This window comes from Hipposideros armiger, unplaced genomic scaffold (genome assembly GCF_001890085.2).
Source record: "Hipposideros armiger isolate ML-2016 unplaced genomic scaffold, ASM189008v1 scaffold_393, whole genome shotgun sequence".
Lineage (NCBI taxonomy): Eukaryota > Metazoa > Chordata > Mammalia > Chiroptera > Hipposideridae > Hipposideros > Hipposideros armiger.
The window spans coordinates 649,604-676,945 of NW_017731743.1; the positions used below are offsets into that span (position 1 = coordinate 649,604).

The 27,342-nt window shown below is 37.9% G+C and overlaps 1 protein-coding gene across 1 annotated transcript in view; it reads left to right on the forward strand.

The window, feature by feature from the left end:
* Positions 1–13,438: 13,438 nt before the first annotated feature.
* Positions 13,439–27,342, forward strand: part of FAM98B (family with sequence similarity 98 member B) — a 31,328-nt gene continuing 17,424 nt past the window's right edge. The window contains exons 1-4 of the mRNA XM_019663524.1: positions 13,439–13,570; positions 20,429–20,574; positions 21,739–21,873; positions 26,449–26,627. Of these exons, the coding sequence (XP_019519069.1) occupies positions 13,500–13,570; positions 20,429–20,574; positions 21,739–21,873; positions 26,449–26,627 (531 nt within the window). The 5' untranslated portion in view covers positions 13,439–13,499. The remainder of the gene's footprint in view (positions 13,571–20,428; positions 20,575–21,738; positions 21,874–26,448; positions 26,628–27,342) is intronic.

Genomic DNA, 27,342 nt, shown 5'->3' on the forward strand with positions numbered 1-27,342 from the left:
ACAGATGGAGATGAGACCCCAAACGTTCTGCCCCTTCCATGAAGCCCTCAGCTCATTTTATTTAATATCTTCTTGTTTTTAATGATTGCTCTTAATGTATAAATGTCGCTCTGCGTGCTCTCCTGTTAATGGATATTGGAGAGAAGAGGCAGAAATTCATGGGTTAAGAATTTTAAAGGACAAAATTAATGCAACGGACAGCCTCCCGGTGGCTTCCTCCGGTGAGTGGGGGTCTCCCTCCACTCCTGGGAGCTGTGGTCCCCGCCTGTGGCTTGGCAGCGATGTCTCCTCCTAGAGCCTCTTCCTTTTTCGGTTGGGCTACGCCGCCTGCCAGCTAGTGGCTCCAGTGTGTTTGAATTAAAGAATCACAGCAAGCTCTTTATCTCTTTGAAGGAAGTTGTATTCGGGGTTTTTTGTTCCATGCCGTGTGGCTTTAAATGAAAAAGGTCCCTGAAGCATGGCAACAGAAGGTAATTGAAATTCTCCATTTCCTCGTATTGTTAGTTCCTGTTCTCTTCAGACAAATCCTTTCCGTGTTCTGCCCAAGAGAACACAAATGAGGTCAGGTGTACAGGGACATTGAAAGTGCGGGTTCAGGACACTGCACCTCCAACGTCCACTCCTGGGAAAGCCAGCTCTCTCTGTGCACAGCTCTGTGGATCTGAGCTCCAAAGCCCTTGTGCTGCAAGAGAACAAACAGTTCTTTAAACCTCTTGAAGCTATTTGGCCATATCTTAGAGGTTCTGGGGCCCTAGAAATTACTTCTTTTGAATTTTAGACTAGCCCATTGAGCGCTGGACCCCTTTGTTTCTGAGCATAAAATCTTGTACATAATATGTGCTTAACATGTGTTGACTGAATAAAATAATGAATAGGTGCTTGTATGTGCATGACTCCCCATCTCAACTCTGGTTTCATAGGGAAAATGCATTATTTCTTTTGGCATACTCCCCTTTCAGAATCATTTAAAACTTGAAAATCGTCCCCAAAGAAATAAACACAGTTTAACAATAAAGTATTTCTGTTTTTCCTCCCTTCTTGGGGGACAAACTGAAAACTATAGGCATAGACCATGCCCATTCATAGACAGTGGCATTGTTTGTTTTAATCTAGGATGCAGACCTCTGAATAGTAGTGATGCGGGGACGTTGAGACCATCCATTTTGGTGTCTTCCAGAGAGCCTACCAATCTGATAATTTGATCTAACAATCAAAATGTGCTGCCATTTAAGGGAGTGATGTCCAAGGAGGGGCCATGGCAGCCTTGTCAGGGGTGATGTACAGAAAAGTTGAACACAGGGAGTTAGTAGACAACTAGATAAACCCTAAGGTCCCTGCCAACTCTGTTCTGGGAGTCTGTGATTCTTATCCTAAATTTTAAAATATTCTGGTCTTATGAACGGATCATTTCAGCTTTTGTTTTAGAAATAAAAAATTGAGATGGAGGACTATGAGTCAGTGCAACTACACTGCAGCCTCTGGCCCAGTCTCCATTGAGAAAATTGTTCCCTTCTTGGGCTAGAACATCTCATGCATGCTCCTTGAACCCCAGCATCCTCCTGCTACCCCCTTGATGCCCCTTTCCTCTTCTAATCCATCATATGGATCTCAGATCATTGCCAGGCATTGCTTTTCCTAAACAAGATGCCCCACCACTGGGTTGGCATGACTCCCCCAAGACCCTCCTTCTACACCACCCCCATCTGTTGCTCTTGCATTGTCTTGATCTGCTCCATTTTACTGCTACCTTGCTAAAGGATGAGAGTGGTGAGCATAGAAAAAACACTCGCTAGTAAACTGTGTCACCAGGCCACAACACAATGTTGTCTGCATCTTCTGACACAGTTCTTTCATTTGGCCAGATATCACAGAGTTTATTGTTACTCTTTGAAAACTGGGGAACAATCTAAACCAGAAAGAACAGCTCCCAGAGAGGAGGTGGACCAGTTGGCATAAGGAGACCAGCCAGGGTCTCCTGGGATAGAAGGAACTAATATCCCAAACTCTATACCCTGAAAAAGTCAACATTAGGAAGTCCTGCTGAGATGGACCCTGGCTAAGGGTCCTTTGAAACAAAATTGCCCTAAAGCAGCAAAGAGATGGGATTAGTGGACAAGTCTGGCACTGGCTGACTTGGGATGATGTGATTTGGGTCTTTGAGATAGTCCCAGCCCTCTTGGGACTAGCCAAGTTATGACCTGAAAGGGTTGGTCTCAATGAGGCTTGTGACACCTAAAGCTTTGTCTGTGAGAGCCTGAAACTTTCTTTGTGCAGCAGAAAGCTGGGAGGATTGTCTTATTCCAAAGAGCTCTTATAAAATAATCAGTACAGTGGCATGTATCACTGGGGCCTAAATCTCTGCCACAAGTGTTTCTGTAGTCGAACATGTGACTGAGCTAGGATTGAAACAGAGGTGCTTCCCACCATGCCAAGTTCCTAAACCATTATCAATCCCAGGGCTGAGTAGTGTTTGTGTTTTAACAATGGACACAATGTCAAGCCAAAGAGTTGACACAGGATGTCTGGTGGAATCAGCCAGTGGGTGAGGATCATTTGGGGGACTGAAATAATGGGGTTGGCCTAGTGCTTCCTAAGACTACATGGGTAATCAGGAATTTTACATTCTCTCCTTGTGAACAATTGGGCTTGATAGAGTCTGCATATAATAAGACTCAAAAATTTCTCCTCCAAAATTCTCTTGTGATCCCATCTCCAGGGTGTCCTTTCAATGCTTCTCCATTTTACGTCTTGCTCGTAGTTCGCATCAAACAACGTCATATGACCTCATCACCCTATGTAATAGGGTCAACATCTATGATCTTAGCATTTCAAGAAAACATAATTATTGAACACTTGTTACAAACTGTACAGAAAGAAGGGACCAAAGAAACACCTGCAAAGGTATAAAGATACTATTGTAATTCTGTTTTGAGAGATTACTTAATTTCCAAGAGTGCTAAATCTTACCTAATATAACTCTTTTTTAGCATGCACTTTAGAATGACATGAAAATTACTTGGTTCTCAAAGAATAGCTTTACATAATGATTTATTAGAATGAGGAATAATTTGATACTATTTCTTCTGAGGAATAAAAAAGTATATTTTAAAGATAACACGTACAGACCCCAGGTAAAATTAATCTACTTTAAGAAACCTCAGTCATGCTCCCTTCTAGCTTAATGATCATTACATTTGTCTTGCAATCAATTTGAGATAAACCACAAAACAATAATGAATAGAACTAGTTATTATTTAGGAAAAACCTGGCATCCCAAGTTAATAATAATAGGATTTATAAGAATGGGATGAAAAATGACTCCTGCTGTCAACAGTATGGTTTACTTAGGACTTGGGTTCCAGGGTATTTTGAAGTTACAGGTAGCAGCTAAAGGACTCTTGATAAAGCCATTCTTTCCTTTTAAAGGCATCTAAATATTATTTTATAACACATACTCCTAAATGTAAAGTTGATTTTATTATAAATTTTAGTTTCAGTTAAATATTTATTGAGTGATGTTTCCATTTGCTTTGATTGGTTGCAAGCAACAGAAACTAACTTAAGCTAAAAATAAATTATTAAAATAGTGGGGGTAGCTCATGGAACTGAAGGAAAGCTGAAATACTATGCTGGAGTTTTAAGGGTCAGTTTCTAAACACCGCTTTCTTCCTCTCTAGTGTTTGGAAGCAAGTGAGAGGTATATATAGGATTTATAAAAATGAGGGTTAAAAACAATTGCCTATATTACCTCATAAAGCTGATTGGACAACGCAGCTTTAAATCTGTGGCCAAGTGGGCTTACTAATATTCATCCATGAAGTAGATGTACACATGCAGACCTCGGCATGGCTGGAGAACTACAGGTCTCTCTCACATGGCAAAGAACAAACAAAATGGACACTTTGTTTGTAAGCAACGCTGTAAAGACAAAGAGAAAGTGGCTGACTTGGGCACATCAGGCTCCTACAACTGAACCCACCAAATAACTCATTCCTGCATAGAGGTGAAAAAAGGAGTGCAGAGAGCCCAGAAACAAATGGAAGTTTTGAGGCCAGGGTCTCGGAGCTTTGTCTGTTGAGTGGTGTGGGTTGTGCGGTGGACACCTGGGTGGCTGTAAGGTGTGGCCCTGTTAAATAAGTTCCCCTAATAAACTAAGCTAACATAAATTCTTCCTCCCGAGGAGCCTTTCTTCACCTCCACCTTTTCGAGAGTATGCTGGCTTTTACTGCTCAATTTCTCCCCCACACCAGTCCTTTGGAAAAGAGTTTTGTCATTATTAGATGAGTTCTTTAAAGCTTTTAAAATGCAGACTTAGGAGTAAAGAGGGAACAAAACCACACAAAGCCAAGAGAGCATGAAGAGCAATTTGGGGCAAGTGGATGCTGGAGAACCTGTGAGGCACAAAAGAAGCACATTTATTTCTAAGAGTGTTACTGAGAACTATGTGTCTCCTCCACAGTGTTTGAGAAATTCAGTAAAGAACTTCAGTTCCTTTGAAGTTGTGTTTTGTTTGCTAGACTGTGTCTCTTTGACCATGATACACCCAGAAATTGTGTCACATTAGGTTGGATATGAAAGGTGACTTAAAGGGAGGGGACAGAGTTTCCACCGTGGGCTACTGAACGAATTGTGGTGTCTTTAATGAGGAGAAGGAGTGTTTAGGGGTAGAGGGTACTGATTTTCAGCTCTGTTTTTGCTTTAGACAATTCAAATTCAACATGTATTATTATTATTTTGGGGGAGGGGGTAACAGCTGTATTGAGATATTTAGCACATATACATACCATACAATTCATCCATATAAAGTGTATAATTCAGTGTATGTTAGTATATTCACAGCTGTGCAAACATCATCACAATTAATTTTAGACTATTGTCATCACCTCAAAAAGAAGCCCTATACCCTTTTGCTATCACTCCCAAATCCACCAAGACCTTCTGCTCCAGCTTTAAGTGGCCACTAATGTATTTTTTGTCTTTATAGATTTACTTCATTTCATATAAGTAGAATCATAATATATAATCTTTCATGACTGAATTTTTTCACTTAGCATATTTTCAAGATTCATTCTTGCTGCATATATCAGTACTTCATTTCTCTTTATAATCAAATAATAGTCTATTAAATGGATATACCACAATTTGTTTATCCATTCGTCTGTTGATGGGCATTTGAGTTCTTTCCACTTTTTAGATATTATGAACACTGCCACTATGAACATCCACATATGAGTATTTATGTGGACATGTTTTCATTTCTCTAGGATATATGCATAGGAATGGAATTGCTGGGTCTATGTTTAACTTTTTGAGGAACTGCTAAACTGTTTTCTACAATGGCTGCCCCACTTTGCATTCCCAACAGCAAGGTGTAAGGGTTCCTATTTGTCCACATCCTTGACAACATTTGTTATTATTGGGCTTTTTTATTATAGCCATCTTAGTGGTTGTGGTTTTCATTTGCATTTCCCTGATGACTACATTTCCCTAACGTCCACTATCTATTCATGTGCTCACTGTCCATTTGTACATCTTCTTTGGAGAAATGTCTACTCAGATCATTTGGCCATTTTTTAATTAGGTCATTTGTCTTTTTCTTGTGGAGTTGTAAGAGTGTATATATTCTAGATACAAATACCTTATCAGATATGTGCATATGATTTGCAAATATTTTGTTCATTATGTGGGTTGTCTTTTCACTTTCTTAACATTGTCCTGTGAAGCACAAAAGTTTTTGATTTGGAGTAAGTCCAATTTATTTATTTTTGTCAACATGTATTTTTAAAGACTATTCATTTATGAACAAATTATCCTAGTTTTTTGTTTTTTATTATGTACACTTTTTTGGTATCTTGCTATTTGAAAATCTTACAATCTACATATACATTCTACACCTTGATAAAAATTGCTATTACATTGATAGTGCATCTTCCAAACAGTGTTACAGTTAAGGAAATATAGTAGTATGGTGTATTTCTCAGTAATCATGACCTATTACCAGTTATACTTTAATCTGACCCATGTCTTAATTGTAGAGTTTGATTTGTATATATCTTTATTGCTTGCACTAAGTTCTATCAGACCTTTGCCATCACTAGCACAGGCTCAAATATTTTTTATCTATCTTGAAATTTTTTTTAAAATCCGTATTCTTTTCCATCTCTTCCTGAATTTGATGGCGATTTCAATTGAGGAAATCAAATTGCATTTTTGTTGCTAAAGTCAACCTTTTCTTCCATATCCTAGAAACTGAAAACTCTTTATTTAGACACGTTAAACCTCCAAGAACACAAAAATCCTCTAAATGAAGTCTTTTCAATCAGAAGTTTCATTTTGCTCTAAAAAAGTGTCAAAAATATTAATCTCCCCAAAAGGTATTTTCAGACGGTACTACTGGCTGGGCAAAATTTAAATCGCTACATGATAGCATTTGCTTTCTTTTTTTTTTTTTTAAGCTGAGCCATCCTGCCACCTGTTGGCAGCTCAGCAGCTACTCAGCTCGGGCAGAGAATCGAGCTGCTGTTGCTCAGAGCTCACACTCTTGAGCGAGCTCTTAACCAACTGAGCCACTCAACCAGCCCGCATTTGCTTATTTTTTAAACAATACTTTAAATTCAGAACCTGCTGCCTTTACAGAATTTCCAGTTACATATCCAATCATATTAGAACTATCCAGTGAAATTTAGACAAAGCAGTTTTTCTCAATTTGAATAAAGTTCATGTTATTCCTAACTCAGTGTAGGAAACTTCATAACTCAAACCCCTCTTTCCTCACAAACCCACCAATAAAAAGGTCTTATCCTTTCTTTTATGTGTGGGGAAATAGGCTTTAATTCATGCACTTATTCAGGGATTAGATATTTGCATGTTTTATTGATATCTGCCTGAAGAAGTGTGTTTTACATTGTGAAACTAATGTTGTATTTTGTTGATTTGTTTCCAAGTCTTCCAAAGAAATAAGAGTTTATCTCCTTTAGCATTATTCACCCAGAAGGGACACAGTACTGTTTCGAGTGTTAAGATAGGTAAGAGCTAAGGTATGGTGTTGAAAATCGTCCTTAGGCTTCAGTTCCCAAATCTGGCTGATCATGTCAATCACCTGGTGAGTCACTAGCCTAGGTAACAAGGATGAGACTCCACGATGGCTTGGCTCACACTAGGAAAAACCAGGAAAGGTCAAGTGTTAAAGGCTTAATGAACACAGACATAAAAGTTACATGTGAGGACCAGTTGGCGAGATAAGAATATATACATGCATATTTCGAGGAAAATTGGGAAGGCAAACATAATGGAAGGTATCTCATTAAATCTCCTTCCTTACTTCTTTCCTCCCCCACACTTTTTTTTTTAATTTATCTGTTATTAGTTTCAGGTGTACATAGCAACATACCAGTTAGACATTTAAACCCCTCATAAAGTGATAACCCACCCCTCAAGCTACCACCCTCTGACATCTTATATAGTTGCTACAATACCATCGATTATCTTCTCTATGTTGTACTCCACATCCCATGATTATATATGCCTATATATGTAGTTATAGTTGACATTCAATATTATCTTACTTCAGCTGCAGGTGTATAGCACATTGGTCAGGCATCTACACAGCCCATGACATGATCCCCCTGGTAAGTCCAGTGCCCATTTGGCACCTCACATGATCTTTACAACATTGTTGATTATATTCCCCACACTGTATTAACTACCAATTTGTATTTCTTAATGCCTTCACCTTTTTCACCTTGCCCCCAACCCCATTTCCATCTCTCCCCCTGATAGATCTAGTACTTATCTGGCTCCATACCTAGTTATTACAATATTATTGACTATATTCCTTATGCTATACCCTACATTTCCATAACTATTGTATAACAACCACTTTGTACTTCTTAATCCCTTCCCCATTCCATTCACCCATCCTTAACCCCCCTCCCATCTTAAAGGAATCCCTCTAAGATTCCTTGTAATACTGGTTTGGTAGTGATGAACTCCTTCAGCTTTTTCTTGTCTGGGAAGCTCCTTATCTGTCCTTCAATTCTAAATGACAGCCTTGCTGGGTAGAGCAATCTTGGTTGTATGTCGTTGCTTTTCATCACTTGAAGTATTTCTGGCAACTCTTCTTGCCTGCAAAGTTTCTGTTGAGAAATCAGCTGACAGTCTTATGGGAGCTCCCTTGTAAGTAACTAACTGCTTTTGTCTTGCTGCTTTTAAGATTCTCTCTTTGTCTCTAACCTTTGGCATTTTAATTAAGATGTGCCTTGGTGTGGGCCTCTTTGTGTTTATCTTGTTTGGGACTCTGCACTTCCTGGGCTTGTATGTCTATTTACTTCACCATGTTAGAGAAGTTTTCTGTCCTTATTTCTTCAAATAGGTTTTCAATTCCTCCCCTACACTTTTGAAATATATTTTAAACTTTTAAAAAAATATTTTAAGATCTGTAACTTAAAGAGAAAGTTAGCTGATTTACACTATTTTAAATTCAAAATACATGAAAATATTTAGCACAACAGTAGTTTCCAAGCCTTACTCTTTATTAGAAGCATCTGAAGAACTTTAAAATATAGTTGCCCCTTAATGCAGGGGTTAGGGGTGTCAACCCCCATGCAGTCAAAAATCTTCCTACAATGTTTGACTGCCCCCAAACTTAACTACTAATAGCCTACTGTTGACCAGAAGCCTTACCGATAACATAAACAGTCGATTAACACATATTTTGTGTGTTATATGTATTAAACATTATTTTCTTACAGTAAAGTAAGCTAGAGAAAAGAAAATGTTATTAAGACAATCATAAGGAAGAGAAAATGCATTGATATTACTGTATGTATTTATTGAAAAATATGCATGTATAAGCAGACCCGTGCCGTTCAAAGCCATGTTGTTCAAGGGTCACCTGTACACAGATTTCTAGGCCCTGTCTTTTACTGGGTCAGAATCTCTGAGGACAGAGCCTCGATGTATCTTTGTGTGGAAAGCTCTGCAGGTGGTTTTCAGTGGCAGACATCCCTGTTTCTGGGCCCACGCAGGTGAAGTAAGTCAAATCCCTGTTTTCATATTTTTAATCAAATAACACCAAAAAATCTGGGACCCAAAATGCAACTAAAATGATGCCTTGCAGTAGGCGTTCTCAAAAAATGTTTAAGTTAGGGGCCAACTGAGTGGCGCGTTGGTTAAGAGCTGGCTTGGGATGCCAGAGGGCCCAGGTTCGGATCCCACATATGAGGGCCAGTGACACTGCCCTCTACTGCTAAGATGCTGAACAACAGCTCAACCTGGAGTGAGTTGCCTGCTACGGAGACGGTGTAGACTGCAGCCCCTGCTGCAGTGGGTTGCCATGGGTACCGTGTGTGGCCGGCAGCCAGCGTGAGCGGCCAACAGCCGCAGTGAGCAGCCATCCAGAGGCCAGCGACTGATCTGCCATGCCTGGGAAGAGCGCAATGATGGTGCCAACTTGGGCCAGTGAAGCAGCATCCTCCACAACTAGACTGAAGAACAAAAAAGGACAGCAACTTGTCTGTTCCCCTTCCCCCAATTCCCCAGCGCTGTTCCCATCCCCCAATTCCCCAAAAAAAATCTTTAAAAAGAAAATGTTTAAGTTAGAAATTTTTGTTTAAAGAAATGCTAGCTTGATCTGTAAGCTCTGAGAACAGGAGAAGATAAACTGGAATTGCTCCCATTGGTGGTGATGTGGGAGGTAGAGGGACTCCAGATTAGCTGCATCCTCCCTTTGGCTAAAGGGGGACTAGGAGGAACCTCCAAGGCTCTGAGGGGGCATTTAGAAATCTACGTTTCCTTTTATTCCCTCCCTCTGCTTTGCCCACTAGCGAGTCCCCAGGTTCTGTTAATATTACCATCCTTCTCGCTGTTAGGAATCAAAAGCCCAGGAGGCTGCCTGCTAGGGGACTCCTTTCCTCACCTTTTCTCCTTCATTGTTTCTTGGAACATAAAGCCCATGATGCTTTGGACATGGTCCTTGTTGTCAGACAGTGGGCTCAACTTGGATTTTTAACTCCCAATCCTTCCTGGTGAACAGAGCTAGACAAGCTAGAAGGAAAGTTGATGGCTCAAACTAGGCCGTAGTCCCTAGATTCCTCTCTCTGGGCTTTAACATCTCCAAATGGGCTTTGGAATGTCTTCTCTTCAAGCAAATCTCTCAGAAGGTCCAGTCCTACCAACTCTCAGATTATTTATAAGCCTTTTACTTCTCTGATTAGAGGCTCCACTCTCTAATGTCTTGATGATTTTAATCTGGAGATAGGGGTGGAGTGGTGAGGTGGACATAACCTCCTATACCCTCCTCTTCTCCCTGGGCCATTATCTCATCCACTTTTAGTTTTTCAGTGATTATTATCCTCACTGCTCTGCTCTGGGGTCTTTTCAGCCTTTTCCACCACTCTATCATATGACAGTCCTTACTGATTACCATGTCTTCACCCAGAGGAGGCTGGAGCAAGGAGGATGGGCTTGGGTTTTATGGCAGCTGTTCAGCTCTGGTAGTGACCACAAATGTGACTTTGGACAAGTCACTCAGCCTCTCTGGAACTCAGCACAGCTGTCAAATGGATCTAGGTTATGTAATCCCCAATGGCTCTTTAGTTTAAAATAATGTTATAACCTCTTCTATGATTTTCCTTTTTTCCATCCCCTCATATAGTCTCTTTCCGCTTTTCGATGAGGACACTGGCTGTCCCTGCCCTTTCATTCCTTCTGCCCCAAGGTTCATTCACACCTTTACCACCTTATGTCTGGACAAGAGCATCTAGCATTCTCCAGTTTCCACCCCCAGTCAAAAGCATGAAATTGCCAAGTACATTTTTCAAAAAACCTCTTGTCTTGATATTACTCTAATCAGAAATTTACAATAGCTGTCTAGTTCCTACTAAAATAAGACATTAATCCTCAGGGTCTCAGCTGACTGATCTGAACTTGCATTTCTAAACTTATCCATTCCTCTCCCTTTAGGAGCTCTTCTCCAGACCCAAACTGTTCTGGTCAATTTTTCCATAATTGTTTCCTACCCCCTCATCTAAATCCCTTTCAAATGTCTTTTTTCCCCACTTACATTTAAATCTTATTCTTCACTCAAAATCCAGCTTCCATCCTGAGTTGGGCAGGGAGTTCTCTTCACCTCTGCTGACCTGAATGGCCTGTGGTTCTTCTGTTAGACTCACTGCCCACATTACTTCTGGCCTCATTACTATAACTTTCTAGGTAACTAGATCTTTGAAGACACGGATAATATTGGGTCATTTATTTTCTCCTCAGGGTATAGGTCAGCACCTTATACAAAATGTGTACTCAATAAACAGAATCAATTTATGGAATATCAGATGCTTATTTATTAGTTACTTAGAATTATAACCTCATATAAATGTCAGAAGTATGATAATTCTCCAACACCAAAGCAAAGCATTGCAGCTACTATGAAATGCATACTCCCTATCTCCCCAAACACATATGCACGTTCATGCACACACACAGATACACACACAGGCTGCAAGCTTCTCTTTGGCTTTCAGATGAAAAAGTGTCTGGAGATCAGTTGGGCTTGCAGAGCCTTAGAAAATGTTATCAGGATTGTATTAGTCATGAGTAGCTTTCAAGGAATGGCTCTTAAAGAGTAGCTTAAACAAAAACAAGAATATGTTGTTTTCTGTAATGGGGAATTCAGAAGATGGATTTTTAGCTAAAACTGGATTTAAGGATTCCTGTGGGTCCCAGGTCCAATTTAGTCCATGTTAGTTTTATCCTCAGGGAAATTCTCTCTACATGATGATAACACTTGGCAACTCCAGGCTGAAGTCCCTACAATGAGCAATCCCAAAGAGGGCACTGCTCTATCCAACAGCACAGTGACCTGCACTTTGAGTGACCACTGCATTTTTACCAACGCTGCCCCTGGACCCACTCTACTTTACCCATGTGTTACAGAGTACACCTCATGATAATACCCAATCCCTAGTTAATCCACACTTTTAATCCCACCTCAGAAGCAGCAACCAATCCAGAACTGATGGCCACTTTCTAGGATCCATCAGCAGAATCCAAACCTTACCCAAGTTGCTTCCTTCTCTTGTTGAGTGGCATGCCACAGTTCCTGTGATGGTTAATTTTATGTGTCATCTTGACTGGACTATGGGATACCCGGATAGCAGGTAAAACATTACTTCTGGGTGTGCATCTGAGGGTATCACCAAAAGAGGTTAGAATTTGATTCAATAGACTGAGTAAAGAAGATCTACTTTCACCAGTGTGGGTGGACATCATTCAATCCATTCAGGGCCTGAATAAAACAAAAAGATGAAAGAATGGCAAATACTTTCTCTTTACTTGAACTGTGGCATCCATCTTATCCTACCTTCAGATATCAGAGCTCCTTGTTCTTGGACCTTCAGACTCCTATACCACTGGCTTTCCTGATTCTCCAGCTTACAGAGGGACTTCTCAGCCTCCATAACCACATAAGTCAATTCTGTTATCTATCTGTCTGTTTATCTATCTCCATCCATCCATCCATCCATCCATCTATCCATCCATCCACCCACCCACCCACCCACCCATCCTATTTCTATGGAGAACCCTGACTAAAACAGTTCCTCTGCAATGTGCTCCCTCCCTGTAAATCAATATGTCTGATTTTGTCAGACTATAAGTTTGTACTTGGTGTGGTCTCTGGTTAATTTAATTTTAACACAAACATGGGAGGAGTGAGGCTGTATGTATAAACTTTACCCTAAATTTAGTCCTTAGAGGATGTTTGTGATCATATTTTCTTGTGGGATTTTTGACTTCTTGTGTTAAGCAGCACCTATCCAATTTTTCTGGATCTGAATGCTTTTAATATTGACTCACCAAAGACATCCTTCCCTGACTATCTAGAAATACACAGAAAACAAGACTACATTAGTCCTAAGAGTCCCGATTCCATATAACTAATTTTCAACACAAAAACCTAATGTAAATTGGAATGCGGGAAGGTAGGTATTGAAAGTAAACATGAAAAGTGAATATGGCAGACCAAGACAGGGACCGCTGGTGGCCCAACGTAGATCCTTTCCATTTCATTATCTTCCCTTTAGAAACTTATTCCTTTACCATGAATTTCACATTATTTATCCTTCTTATCAAACCAACTTGGCAGATTTACCTTAAAATACCTTACATCATCCTTATGGATTCTGTTAAGTCAAGAAGAATTCAGAAAGACTACAGTGGGGATGGCTTGTCTCTGTTTCAATATTTGCAGCCTCAGCTGACATGACTCAAAAGCTAGGGTAATGATGCTATGATTATTTATTATTATTTTTAAAAGTTGTTATTATTACATAAAACCGTTTTATGCACTGAGTGTCGATTGCGTCCGGATCGGGAACCATTGCGCCGGCAGTCAGAGGCGCTCCTAGGCTGTCTAGGTCGATACTCCGACCGGAACCTTGGCGCCGTAACACCGGTTTCCGGCGGGATCCTTAGAGCGCTGAACAGTTTTGGGCCGAAGGACCATGAGAGGGCCAGAGCCGGGTCCCGAACCTACGATGGAGGGGGACGTGCTGGATACACTAGAGGCGCTGGGGTGAGTATTCCTGGGGACGCCTTTCCCCGGAACACGTAAGCTTTCCCGCGGCTCGGCTGCTGCAGTCTCCTCCCTGTGGGTCGGCTCTGGGCTCCGGCAGCTCGGCGCAGGCCTCCTCTGCTCTCTCCCTCCGGCGGCGACGGAGTTAAGAGGGAGGCGGGAAATGAAGCGGTTTGTGGGGTTGGGCGTGGAGTAGGGTCGGAGAACTGGGGCGCCTGGGCCCCCTCTTCCAAACTCCTTGCCTCGGAACTCCGCAGCCAGGACTCGTGGCAATGGCGCGGCGCGGCCTGGCTAGCTTCAGGCCCCCGGGAAAGCATGCCCCTACCCAGCGGGTGATGTTGTTGACGTAGTTTTCGCGCCTAGTGGGAGGTGCTGGGACTCGGACTGCGACCGGGGACTGCGTCTGCTACGGTGTACAACCTGTGGCTTAATTAGGACTCATCTGTGGCATAATTAGGGCTCAGGAGCGAATCTCTTCGGCTTCCTTGACCGGAGAAAATGCTTTAGTTCAGTGCGAGTCCATTCATTCAACTATTACATTTGTTCGTTAGCCGTATATTTACTTGGTGTTAATAGGTATTCAATTAATGCATATTTATGTGCTAGAGAGAGGAAAGAGAGTTTCAGATTACTGGTAGTGTACGTAGCCGTAGGGGCTACAAAGAGCGTACTGGTATTGACAATGCAGAGTGGCAAGTGCTGTGAGAACTTCCGGGATCTACTACTTGTGTGCATGGGGAGCAGTAAGTGCGACATAGGCTCTCCCTCAGCCTTATCCCATTTTGTCTTCACAGCCCTTGTCCCTATCCCGGATTATCTTGTCCTGCACATTTATTGTCTCTTGAATGTCCCTGCCCCCTACCCTCCCACCCCCGCCCCTGGTCAGCTCCAGGAAAACAGATGCCTTATCAGTCTCATTCCCAGCACCATCCTATTGTGTGTAGCACCATGAAGAGTGGTTGAATGAATGGGTATATAAATGAAGAAAAGCTCAAAGAAGAGAGTGCATGAAGGTATGCATAGGGCCGGATAGTTGGGAGTCAAAAAATACACTTAAAGAGATTGGAGCCATCTGCATAACTGTTTGCCTTGCCACCGCTGGAGTTTCTTGAATGGGATAGGCTGTGCTTTTGTAGTGCTATTGTGAAGGTTGAACCCCCTCCAAACCCCCCTTTTAATTTTTTTCTAAAGCTGCACTTGCTCCTCTATCAACTGATTCTTTTTGGACCCTGATAATACCTACTTTGCAGTGAATCATTTACAGAGCCTTGCATTTAGTAGATCCTGAATAAATGTTTGCCAAATGAAAGAACAGAGCCAGTAATTATTTAGGAGGCATTTTTACTTCTGTGAAATCCCTTGGAAATTTTCACTTAATTAAAGAAGTAACCAAAACAAGAAGTTAAAATACTTAATGGAAGGGCTTAGGCCTCAAACAGTTTGAGCTCTCAAGTACTCCAGGTAAGAATAGTGGGGTTCTGTAAATAGTTTATGAAAAAGGTAAAGTCAGTGCTTCTTTTTTTTCCCTCATCCCTTGAATTTGTTTGTAGTACAGGTGTTTTGAAAAATGAAGTTTGTTATAATCTTGACTTTTATCAAGGAAAATGAGTTTCAGATTATTCAATATGGAAAGTAAAACAATTTATACATTTTAGAGTTGACTTTTCCTGGAGTAACTGAGGAGAAGGATTTGAAGTTTAAATTTTCCTATAATGATAATGAAATGTGAAAAAAGTAGTTGTTTACTTACAATATGTGTTATAGTTGAACACTTTTAAAATGCTATCCATGTAAATTGTGAATAATGCATTTTCTATTGTGATTAAAACATTTAGGATATCAGAGAAGATACTTCAGTTTTTGTCAGATAAAATAGGAATTAAAGGGAGGAATTAAAAGGGAGAAATCTATGTGAAAGAACAATTTAGTGATACAGCATATTATAAATGAAAAAGGTAGAAATAGCTTAGTTTCCTCATCTGTGAAAGGAGCAGGCTAACGCAGATGATTTCCGAAGTCTCTTTCAGTTCTGACAGTCTGTGATTTTGTGGAACAGTGGATCTCATTCCTGATTGTGCATCAAAATGATGTGTGGAGCTTGTGAAAAAATGTTCCAGTCTGGTATGTTCCACAAGCTGACAGAATCATTATCTTTAGGGGTGCAGTATAGGCATGCATATTTTTAGAAAGCTTCCCAACCTAGGTTGAGAACCACCATTGTGGAGAGAAGTTTATTTCAAATATGTATTGAGCACAACTCTATATTGGACACTGTTCTGAGAAGTCAGTGGTGAACAAAATAAACTTTCTCTTGTCCCTGTGGAGCTTACAGTTTAGTGGAGAGACATGATTATACAAATATTAACTATAATAAATGATTTAAAGGAAGAGAACAGGGTGATATAACATGACAGGAGGACCTATGTAGTCTTATGGGTTAGTGATAGATTCCTGAGGAAGTGACATTTGAGTTGAAATAGCAAAGGTGAATAGGCGTTAATTTAACTAGGTGAGGTTGGATAGGAAAAGAGGGCAGAGGTGTCCTAACTGAGAATAAAATATGAAAGACCTTGAAGTTGAAAGGAGCATGCTGTATTAGAAGAACTGGAAGGCTAATGTGGCTGGAGGTCAGAAAGCAAGGGCCAGAGTGGTGGAATATTACATTGATGTTAGGTGAGGACCAGGACATGCAGCACCTTTTAGGCTGTGTTGTAGATTTTGTTCTTTGTCATAACAACAGTGGGGTATAATTGAAGGATTTTAAATAAAAAGGAGTTATTGTCTAGTTTGAAAAGTGACCTGTGTCAGCAAGGTGAGAGTGGATTGGAGAATTTAGTTAGTAGTCTAGGCAAGAAGTGATGGTTGCTTAGTGGCAGTGGATATGGAAAGAAGTGCATTACAGGACTTAGTGACTGATCGAATATTAGAACTGAAGGAGATGAGCGTATGAAGGATTTGTTTCTTCAGTAGGTGTTTACTGAACACCAAAATGGAAAGATACTCCTTGGAATCTAAATTGAATATGGAAGAAAGTGAAAACAGCAGGGAGCTAGTAAATACAGAGAATATAGAGGAACCAGCAGAATGGAGGTAGAGGTGAATAGGTAGGTGAGTGGTCAGAATAGCAAGCTGAAAGGATAGACGATGTAGGTTGTGGTTGGGAAGCGACATGTTTGCATTAGTGATTTCAGAGGTGGAGTAGTTCCAGGTGATGACAAAGTCTGGAAGTGGCTCAATGACATATTGTGGTGAAGGTTGGAAAAGAGGAAGTTAAGGGATTGAGAACTTGGGGTATTGGATAGGGTGTGCATACGGACTTTGAAGAAACATAACAAAAATGGGGATGGAAAGTAAAACTGAGCACAGGGGATGTTAGGGAATTAGCCAAGAGATTGATAGATGAAAATCACAAGAAAAAAGAGATTGGCAAATCTGACTAGCCTGAGCCTACAGAGAGCAGGAAATATAATGAGGGAGCAATGATATGGATGCTGTATTGGAAAACAAGGAGGACAAACCCTACCATCTGATCTTAAGGAACTCTGGTGAGTAAAATAGCCAAAGCTAGAGGCAGTAGGGATAATCTTCCTGAGAAGAGATTGACAATGTAGATTTGTTTGTGGATGGAACATAGTGGAAGGGTCTAGGAAGCAGGGAGAACTCGAGAGCCAGATCAGAGGCAAGCCAATAGGGTGGGTAAATGACAGGGAAAGGGTTTCATATTTTATATGTTGGTTAATGACAATAGAAAACAGAAAGTGAATTAGGCCCTGGCTGTGTCTTTGTGGAGGTTTGCCAGTGGCCCTAACAGACTGAAGATTGGATCACCCATCTTGAAGTAGTGTCAGACCAGCAGCTATAGCTGTGGTTCCAGTGTATAGAAGACTCCTGGGGGAGTCTGGGCCCTGGGAAGGTATCCCCAGTGTTTGGAATAAGAGTGGCATGGGTTAAGTAAGAGTATATAGAACAAATTAAGAGCATAATAACAATACTATTTTTTAGGACCTTGTGGCAATTAAACAAGGTAATATACGTAAAGCACACAGCACTGTCCTACCATAGAGCAATTTATAAATGTTAGTTGCTATTATGATTATGATTGTTATTAGATGTTAGGTTTGTTAAATACATTTAGCTTTTATTTTTACCTGATTTGATGAGCTGAGGCATTAATGACTTGTGGGGGTTTCCCCCCCCCCCTCTAAATTGTGCATTTTGGGTGATTTAATCAATTTTTGTTGAATTTTGTAGTTGGCATTTTAAAATAACTATCTGAATTAGTTAAATTTATTCAACTATGATTATTGCGGAAATGAAAGCAAATAGGGGGGATAAGATGTTTACTGTTAAGTCCCAGTGAGAGGCACTGAAAGACATGGAGGAAAGGTAATGAATGAGGAACCAGCCTTGGTTGCAGGAACAGACAGGCATCTAGTCCCAGCTGTGCCTTTACTTGGCTGCATCATCTAACCCAGGATATTTGCTTAGTTTCCTTATTATTGTAGATAGAAGTTTAAAAGTTCACATGGAGCATTTGGGGTCAAATCTGCATTTAAATCAGCATGTCATTACTTAGTTATTTATCTTCTGGTCCTACAGAATTAGGATAATACTAACTTCAAAGCATCACTGTAAAGGTTAAATGAATTATAAGTAGAAGAATATATTTATTTATAAATATATATTATATATAGGTGCGCACGCAGATGCCTACCACTGAACCTGGCCTTCTACTTAAAGCAGGTGTCCTAACCTCGTTAACCCTTAATTTCTTACCTGCAAAGTGGAGATTTAAAAATACCCTTTATGAGACATGACCAGAGAATTTAGAGAAAAAGAAATACAAATGGCCTTATATGAAAAGATGTACAGCCTTGTTCTTAAGAAAAATGTAAATGAAAACTATACTGATATACCAAATGGTCAAAAATCCAAATGTTTGACAATTTTGGTGAGTTATGGGGGAGTGGGTACTCCCATAATGGTACCCCCCCTGTAGAGGAAAATTTAATAATATCTAGCAAAATTACATATCCACTTAGCCTTTGACCTAACAATTCAATTCCACCTATAGGAATCTACCCAGATATACACTGGCAAAAATTTGCCAAATTTTTAAATAATAGCAAAACATTACACACAATCCAAATCCTTCAGGGGGGCACAGTGAATAAAATATGGTGCATCCAGACAGTGGAGTACTACACACAACAGTTAAAAGGAGCAATATCTCTACTAATCTCTAGTCCATGTAAATATTTGTGTGTGTGAATGTGTTAAACGCAAGGAATACAGCAGTATATAGTAGGCTACCTTTTATCTAAAGAAGGAAAAGTATATATGTTTATATTTATATTTAAAAACATGGAATGACAAACCAAAACTAATAAATACGATTATCTGGGAGGGAGGGAGGAAACAAGATTAAGATTGTAAACTAGATTTGTCTGAATGTACCTGGTTTTATAAATTAGATTTTGAAACCATGTAAATGTTTTAAATAATTACAAAGCAAAATTTAATAAAAATGAAATCACAACAAAAAAAGACAAATCCCTAAAAATTAAAAGCAAAATGAAACAAAGGCCTGTCAGTATGTTGAGTGGGTGTTTTAATCACATGGGAAGGAATTGTTTTTCTATACATCCTTATGGGAGTATATTCTAATGATAAAAACATCAATTATTTTGAGTAATTTTATTGTTAGTAATAATACTGGTTGTCCAATTCTGAAACTATATATAATTTATATATATTTTTTAGAGTTATGTAAATGTCATTAGAAACCAGAATTTTATTGTAAGAGAAAATAGATAAAAATGTAAAACAAAATAAAAAACTCACAATTCTGAATTTGAATAGGAACTACCAATGTGGACTCCTGATGTAATTTCTCTGGAAAAAATACAGTGACTAACCTTTAGTACCTGGTTGTGTAACTGAACTACCATTAAAAAGAATCAGGTCTTCTTGGAGAAATGGCTGATTACAGGTATGGGGCAGAAACATCTTGTCAGAAAACAAAGCAAAGAAAGTATTCAACGAATCCTGGGGATAAGGCACAGGACTCATTGGCTAACATGAATGGCCTCCCACTAACCAGGGTTTGAATATCAAAAGAAGAATAACTGCAGTGGTTTCAGTTTTATCTGGTAGCTGAGATAAAACCCATCGAATATATTAAAATCTTTGTTTATAATGTAAAAAAAGTTCAGTTGCAGAAAGAACAATAAAAGTAAAACACTGGTATGCAATTCAATTAAGATAATATATAAAATGATTAAAAATTTTAAGGTTCTATTTAAATATACTTTGTGGTAATGTTTTAAAAGTATAAAATTATAAAATAAATGGTTTAGGTTAAAATGGTCCCAGGTTTTACTTTTTAAATTTAAAATGTGCATCTGTTCTTTTTTCACAATTTCACTATACGTATTTCCTTTTTTTTATTGTTAACTAGTTTGATTTTCAGACTTTGCTCTGTTTGACTTTGTGTTTCTGTAATATTTCTCATAAAATTGGTTGATAATTTTACTTTTTTAAAATGTTTACACACACACACACACACACACACACACACACACACACAGCCACATGAATGTTAATTATGTAGAGCAGAAATCGGCAAACTATAACAGACCAGATAGTAAAAATTTTAAGTTTTGTTGGCTATGCTATCTCTCACTACTCAGCTTGGCCATTGCACTGTGAAAGCAGCCAGACAGTCTGTAAATGGATACATCTATTGGCTGTGTTCCAATAAAAATTTATTTACAAAAACAAGCAACAGGCTATGATAAAGAATATTAGGGATTTGTTTGTTTCTTTGTTTTTAGCCTTTTGTATCTTCCTTTCTAGGTACAAGGGACCACTGTTAGAAGAGGAAGCTCTTACCAAGGCAGCTGAGGGCGGACTATCTTCACCTGAATTTTCAGAGCTTTGTGTTTGGTTAGGCTCTCAAATAAAATCACTGTGTAACTTGGAAGAAAGTATCACTTCAGCTGGTATTGTATTGTGTTTTATTTACTTTTCTGTTTACTAGTAAAATGAAATGATAGCTTATGGTTTACAGTTTTAGCTACAATGTGCTCACTGTACAAAGAAAAATTATTAATATGAAGAACTTCAGTATGTTATATTAAATATCTTTGGATTAAATTTTATATTAATCCAAAATTGGATCTTAAATTTGTGTGAAATTATAAACAATTACTGTTTATCTGCTGTCTTAACCTGAGTATTGTTCTTAAGAAAAAGTAGAGTCTGAATTTGATTATTTAAAAAGTTTAATTTTTAAATACTGTTTATTTTGAATTAAGGTTTTGTTTTTTTTTGTTTTGTTTTAAGTACATATAATCTACAGTTTAAATTGTATTACCAAACCTGTAACTCTGGACATGGATTCACAGAGGAATACTGTTATAAAAAAATTCCTGTACTTCATAAAATTTGTTTAATTTATTACTATCTTGGTAACTAAAGTCCTTGTGGGTCTTGGATTGGTAGAATTTCAGATAGTGTAATAAAATGAAAAGTAAAAAAAATTATTGGTCATTTGCTAGGGGACAAAGGAGCCTTTCCTTTTGAAGCTGTCCTTATTTTTAAATTGTTTTTTTCCTTGCCAAATGTAATAGAATTCATTTGAGGCAAAGTAAAGTAAGCTGAATTCAAAACATGTGATATAAGCTCCTGCATAATTATTATAAATTATGAAAGAAAGATAAGCAGTGAGGCTAATTTGGTGATTTCATTTATACGAATCCATAGAAATACAATAGAAATGGATCATTTCCTCTGAAGCCAATTAATAATTTGAGCCATAAAAATGCTTTTTATGTTTTGGTTACTTACATAAAATATTTTCATTTTATCTGCTTTTATGAAAAGCCTACATTGGAACATCCTTTATCAGGGATTTAAATATACAAATATTTGTAGTCTCATAATTAGATATTATGTTCTTAAATTTAGAATTATGTTTCTGAATTTAAGTGTTACTTTCTGTATGTTGAAATTGTTTGGGTACCTGTACCTAAGCGTTGAGGTCACACATTTAATGTCACAGTGATTGAATTGAATGTAAAAGTTAAATCAACTAGTGGTAGATTTTATAGTAACAGATTATATGGTAATGTTTTTGTAAATGTCTTGTGATTTTTCTTTTTAAGGGAGAGATGATCTCGAAAGCTTCCAGCTTGAAATAAGTGGTTTTTTAAAAGAGATGGCATGTCCATATTCTGTACTCATATCAGGAGATATTAAAGACCGTTTAAAAAAGAAGGATGACTGTTTGAAACTTCTGTGTAAGTTATCTTTCTTGGAACATTTAAATGCATGTGTTTGATCTGGTTTGTGTTATTTTCAAGCCAAGATTTATGAAGTTTCATTAATGAAGCATTAGACATTTTGTATATTTAGAAGGTTCTAATATTTGACTTAAAATATGAAACTGACTCAGATATTTATATAAATGTAGTATAGATTCTAATTGTACTCTAAGATTTCTAGCACTTATGATTTTATTTGGCCACTATAGAATTCCCTGTTTTTGTAATACATATAGTATTTTAGTAATATTTCTTTCACTTAATTCATGTCTTAACATTTATGACGAGATGGCTAATCTAGTTGGTGATCTCCAAAGTCTTATTTAATCTTGAAACTCTCTGAAACCAGGCTGCTAAACAGATTATCAGATCTTGTTTTAATGATAGGCACTGAATGATAGTGGGTTCAAAGAGTATTTATTGATTACTTACTATTGTACCAGTAACTGCCCTAGGCATTAGGGATATATCAGTTTAAAAAAAAACAAAAGTGCCACTTGGGCCACTTGAATTCTAGTGAGTGTGGTCTGTTTTCATCAGGGGTGAATTTGGCGTATATATTACCCTGCATCTAAACAATTACTTTAAATAATAGATCCATTTATTTGCATTGGGTCCCTTCAAAAATTTCTTAACTCAGTTAATTTAATTTCATGCTATTTTGAAAGTTCTGCAGTGGTCATTTGAAAATTTTTTTCTAACATCTATTATTGAAGATTTCTATTAGGTTTATATCATCTATAAAAAGATCCATATGATATATTTCTTCTAAGCTCTAGTGTTAATAATGTTTGTTTCATTAGAGCAAAAATTGCATGTATGTGTTTAACTAGTGGTGATGATAGGCGTGTTGACATTTGAATTGCCTTGTGTTTGCTCTGGGGAATAAAAATTATGTTCCCCCGTCCCATTTCTTGCACTGTTTCCCATCTTTCTTCCATTCAGTGTGAGTTACTGATTTAATGAACTGTTGTTATTAATGGGAGATCACAGGATCCCTTTGATATTAGGACAGAAAGGAAGCTAAGAAGCATGGCCTAGAGGAATTTGCTTGCTCTTTTTGTCAGTCCATGAGAACTGTAATTCATCATGTTTCTTAGCTGTTAAGAAAACTCAGCAATCATAGTAATATAGGCTTCTGGTACAAGTAACAGTAAATAGGACATATAAGAGAAGCTGACATAGGTTTTTTCTGATTATGAAAATACTACATCCTCAGGAGGTGGAGTAAGATGGGGAGTTAGTGTTAAATGTGTAGCATATACCTACCTACCTATATGACGTGCTAATCATAGAGATCTTACAAAGTAGATAAAATTGTGCAGAAGAGTCATTTATAATCTCACTCCCTAGAGAGAATCATGAATAACTTTTTGGTGTATTTCTTTTCCCTTCTCTTTTTCCTTTGTAGACACATTTAAATGAGATTGAAATCCTGTTATATACATAGTTCCTTTTCTCTTTCTCTTCATTTAATGTATTGTGAGCATTTCCTCGCCATTTAATATTTTAAAATAACTTAAATTGGCCACATTCTTCTATGCTATAGACATAACATTTTTATTTAATAAACTTCAAATTTGGGGATACTTGGATTTTTTTCCATTTTAAATTAATTTCTTTGTTCATAATTTTGGATTAATTTTACTTAGACAGAAATTATAAACATTAAAAAAAAAATCTGTGGTCTAGGTATATATTGCCATATTTTGCTCCAGAAAGGTTATACCAGTTCACAATCTTACCAGCGCCTATTCCATCTTTATCTTTTTTTAAAGATTTTATTGGGGAATTGGAGAAGGGGAACAACCAATTTGTTGTCCTTCAATCTTAGTTGTGGAGGGTGCTGCAGCTAGCTCAGCTCCAAGTTTGGCCGCCCATTGGCAACTTGCAGCCTCTCAGCTCAAGGTGCCGTGTTCAATCTTAGTTGTGGATGGGCTAGCCCACCATCACATGCAAGGAGTCGAACTGGCAACCTTGTTGTTAGGAGCACGTGCTTTCACCAGCTCAGCCATCCTGCCACCTGTTGGCAGCTCAGCTCGGGTGCAGCTCACTGGCCCATGTGGGAATCGAACTAGCAACCTTGTTGCTCAGAGCTTGCGCTCTTAACCAAATGAGCCACTCAGCTGGCCCCCTCCATCTTTATCTTTAGTTTAACTGTCTTTAAAACATACCTAAGAAGCTTCTTCATGTTCTTCTTGGAAGTGTTTGCAACATGTATAAAACAAAAAGGGCCAAATTCCTTACTATGTGGAGAGCTTTTATAAATCAAGAAGAAAATGATAGCTTACTGAAAAAATATATAAAGTTTATAATATATGAGCAGACATTTACAGAGAAAAGTTCTTTAAAAATTACTTTTAAACCTGAAAAAATGCACAGTATCCCTCAAAGTTAGAGTTACAAAAATAAAATGACAGGATACAATGTTTTCACTTACCAGTCTAGTAAATACCAAAAAAAAAAAAAAAAAAAAGATAATACAAGTTCGGGGAATTAAAGCATTCTCATATACTATAGGCATTAGGGTGTGGTGAATAACTGGTACAACCTTTTAGAAGGGCAAATTATTAATATTACAATTAAAATTCACCTGTTGTTTGACTTGGCAGTTCCATGACTAGGTATACATATTTATTTCCCCAAGAGTACAAAGATATTTGAAAAGGATGTTCCTTTTGGCATAGTCCTCGTTAAGTAGGAATGATATATCTTTGCAGTGCTACCACTATATTGCCATTAGAAAGAAAACACATCAAATGTGCTGATAAGGAATGATCTCTAAGATATATTGGTAAATAAAAACTGAATATGGGGAACATATACAGTATGCCTTGTTTGTATAAAAGAAATAAAGTGCATAGATGGTAGATATGTATACTTAATATACATACACATATATGCCTAAAAAGATAGCCGAGAAACTAATAATGGTGATTGCCTCAGGAAGGGAAATATGAGGATCTGTGGTGGGAAGAAGACTTTTTCCTGGTATTGTTTACCAGCTGCATGGATTAGCATTTTAAATACTAGACTGAGTTCTTGTTTGTACTATTACATGGAGCTTGTGTCCATAGAACAAAGGTAGACTTCAGCCAAGGTTCTGTCCAAAATATAAATTTTTGAAGAACTGGTGATTTGTTTTAAAGAGGCTTTGAAATCAGAGTGACCTTGGCATAAGCAAAGTTTGACACATATTGGTCTTAACTTTTTGTGAGCACTTTAGACTGTGTAACATGTAGATTGCATGAAAAAGTCTTTATATCAGTGGTTTTCAGTCCTCTCTGCCCGTGAGAATCACCTTGGGTAGAAAACAAACCATGTAGATGCCTACTCCTACTTCAGATCTACTGGTTCAGAAACTCTCAGGGTAGGATCCTGGCACCTGTACTTTTGAACAGTTTCTCAGATATTTTTTCTGTTCAGCTGAAGTTGAAACTATTGTATTAAATTATGGAGTGTGTGTGTGTGTGTGTGTAACTTTACACAAATAAAAACAAGGAAAACCCCTATATTTTAACTACTGTAGTGAAAGTTAATTTAAAACAAGATTATAAATAACCATTTGAGATTTTTTCAGTAATTTTCTTAAATATGACTGTTGAAAGGATTAAATGAAATGGGACAGTAGAGGGACTTGTGAACAGCCTGGTGTGGTCTGTCCTGAAAGCAGACAATTATTCAGATTACTCTATCTGCTTATAGATCAATTGGAGTTATACATTCTGCCCTGACTTGAGCACTTTGCGTATGAGAGAGGGAATATTTTATCAGAGCTTCACATATTCTTACACATTCTTAAGTTATTGATTTACTGGTGTGTCTCTTCTACTGGACTTTTAAACTCTTTGCAGCTGGGCACTGTCTCTTTTTGTTGTTGTTAAGTTTCCTCCTGCCCTCTTTATTTCTTTTTGTGAGTAAGAATACAACATGAGGTCTACCCTCTTAGCAAATTTCTAAGTATACGATATAGTGTTGTTAACTATAGGTACTATGCTGTAAAGTAATAGATCTCTAGGACTTACTCATCTTGTATAACTGACCATTAAGTATCCAACTTGGCTTATAAGGACTATGCCAAGGTCCCTCTGAAAACAGATCACCAGTTCTTAAAAAAATTTATATTGACTAATAATTCCCTGTTTCTCTTCCCCTGCCAGCCACCGTTTTACTTTCTGCTTTATGTGTTTGACTGTTTTGGATTTCTCATAAAAGTGATATACAGTATTTGTACTTCTGTGTCTGGCTTATTTCACTTTGTTCTGTGTCCTCCTGGTTCATCCATGTTGTTGCAAATGGCTGGATTTCCTCCTTTTTTAAGGTTGAATAACATTCCATTGTATGTATATGCCATATTTTCTTTACCCAGTCATCTGTGGAAGAACACTTAGGTTTCTTTATCTTGGTTATTGTGAACAATACTGCAGTGAATGTGGTAGTGCAGATCTCTTTGAGATCTTAATTTCAATTCCTTTGGACATATACCTAGAAGTGGGATTTTTAAGGAGTTTGTATGCATTTAACATTATTTGTTTTTCCCTTTTCTTACAGTATTTTTAAGCACAGAGCTTCAAGCTTTACAGATAGTACAGAACAAGAAACGTAAAAATTCTCTATTAGATAAAAATAGTGAAATTTATCAGGAAGTTCAAGCTATCTGTGACACCCTTGGTATTCCCAAGTCAACAACTTCTGACATTCCACTTATGCTAAAACAAGTGGAGTCAAAGGTATGTATTTGTTTTATTTTTCTTTTCCAAAATTCAACGAAATGCTAACATGTAAATGTAATAAAAATGAAAATATTTCCTATAAGTATAAGATATACATTCCATTAAGAGAAGTTGATTTTATGGAAACTAAATTTTGGATTTGGAGTTAATATGCCTGTGACCTAATTTGCTTAGAGCTTATACTCAGGAATCCGATCTTAGTGAGCGAGTGTCCTTAGGCTTTGTGGGAGTTGCTGTGATAGAAACCACTTTGCAAATTTAAGGATCTCTTTCCTAAAAAAGGTTGAAATACATTATAATGAAACAAGTAGAGTTATACTATGAAGTCAAAGACATACTACATTTTTTTAATGGATTTTTGTTGTGGAATTCCAATGTGGTTGTCTTTGGCAGTGAACAAGCACGGTTTCTGGTGGATAAGTGTTTAGTAAATGTTTGCTGTATAGTGAATGAATTTGTGAGTGAGTATCCTAATGGAGTAAAAGCAGCCACAAACTATGTACTTAAAACTTTTTGAAAAGTTGTTTTCAATTATTAAACTTCTCTTTTTCGTAGTCAAGCATATGTTAGAATGCTACCCTCGCAGACCAAATTCTGGCCTAATTCCTAGGTTTTGTAGAAACCCTCTAGGGAATAATACAGAATTTATTTTCAAGGAAAAAAAATTCTCATCCTCAAGAATAGGTACTAAAACTCCATTTTTAGACACTGC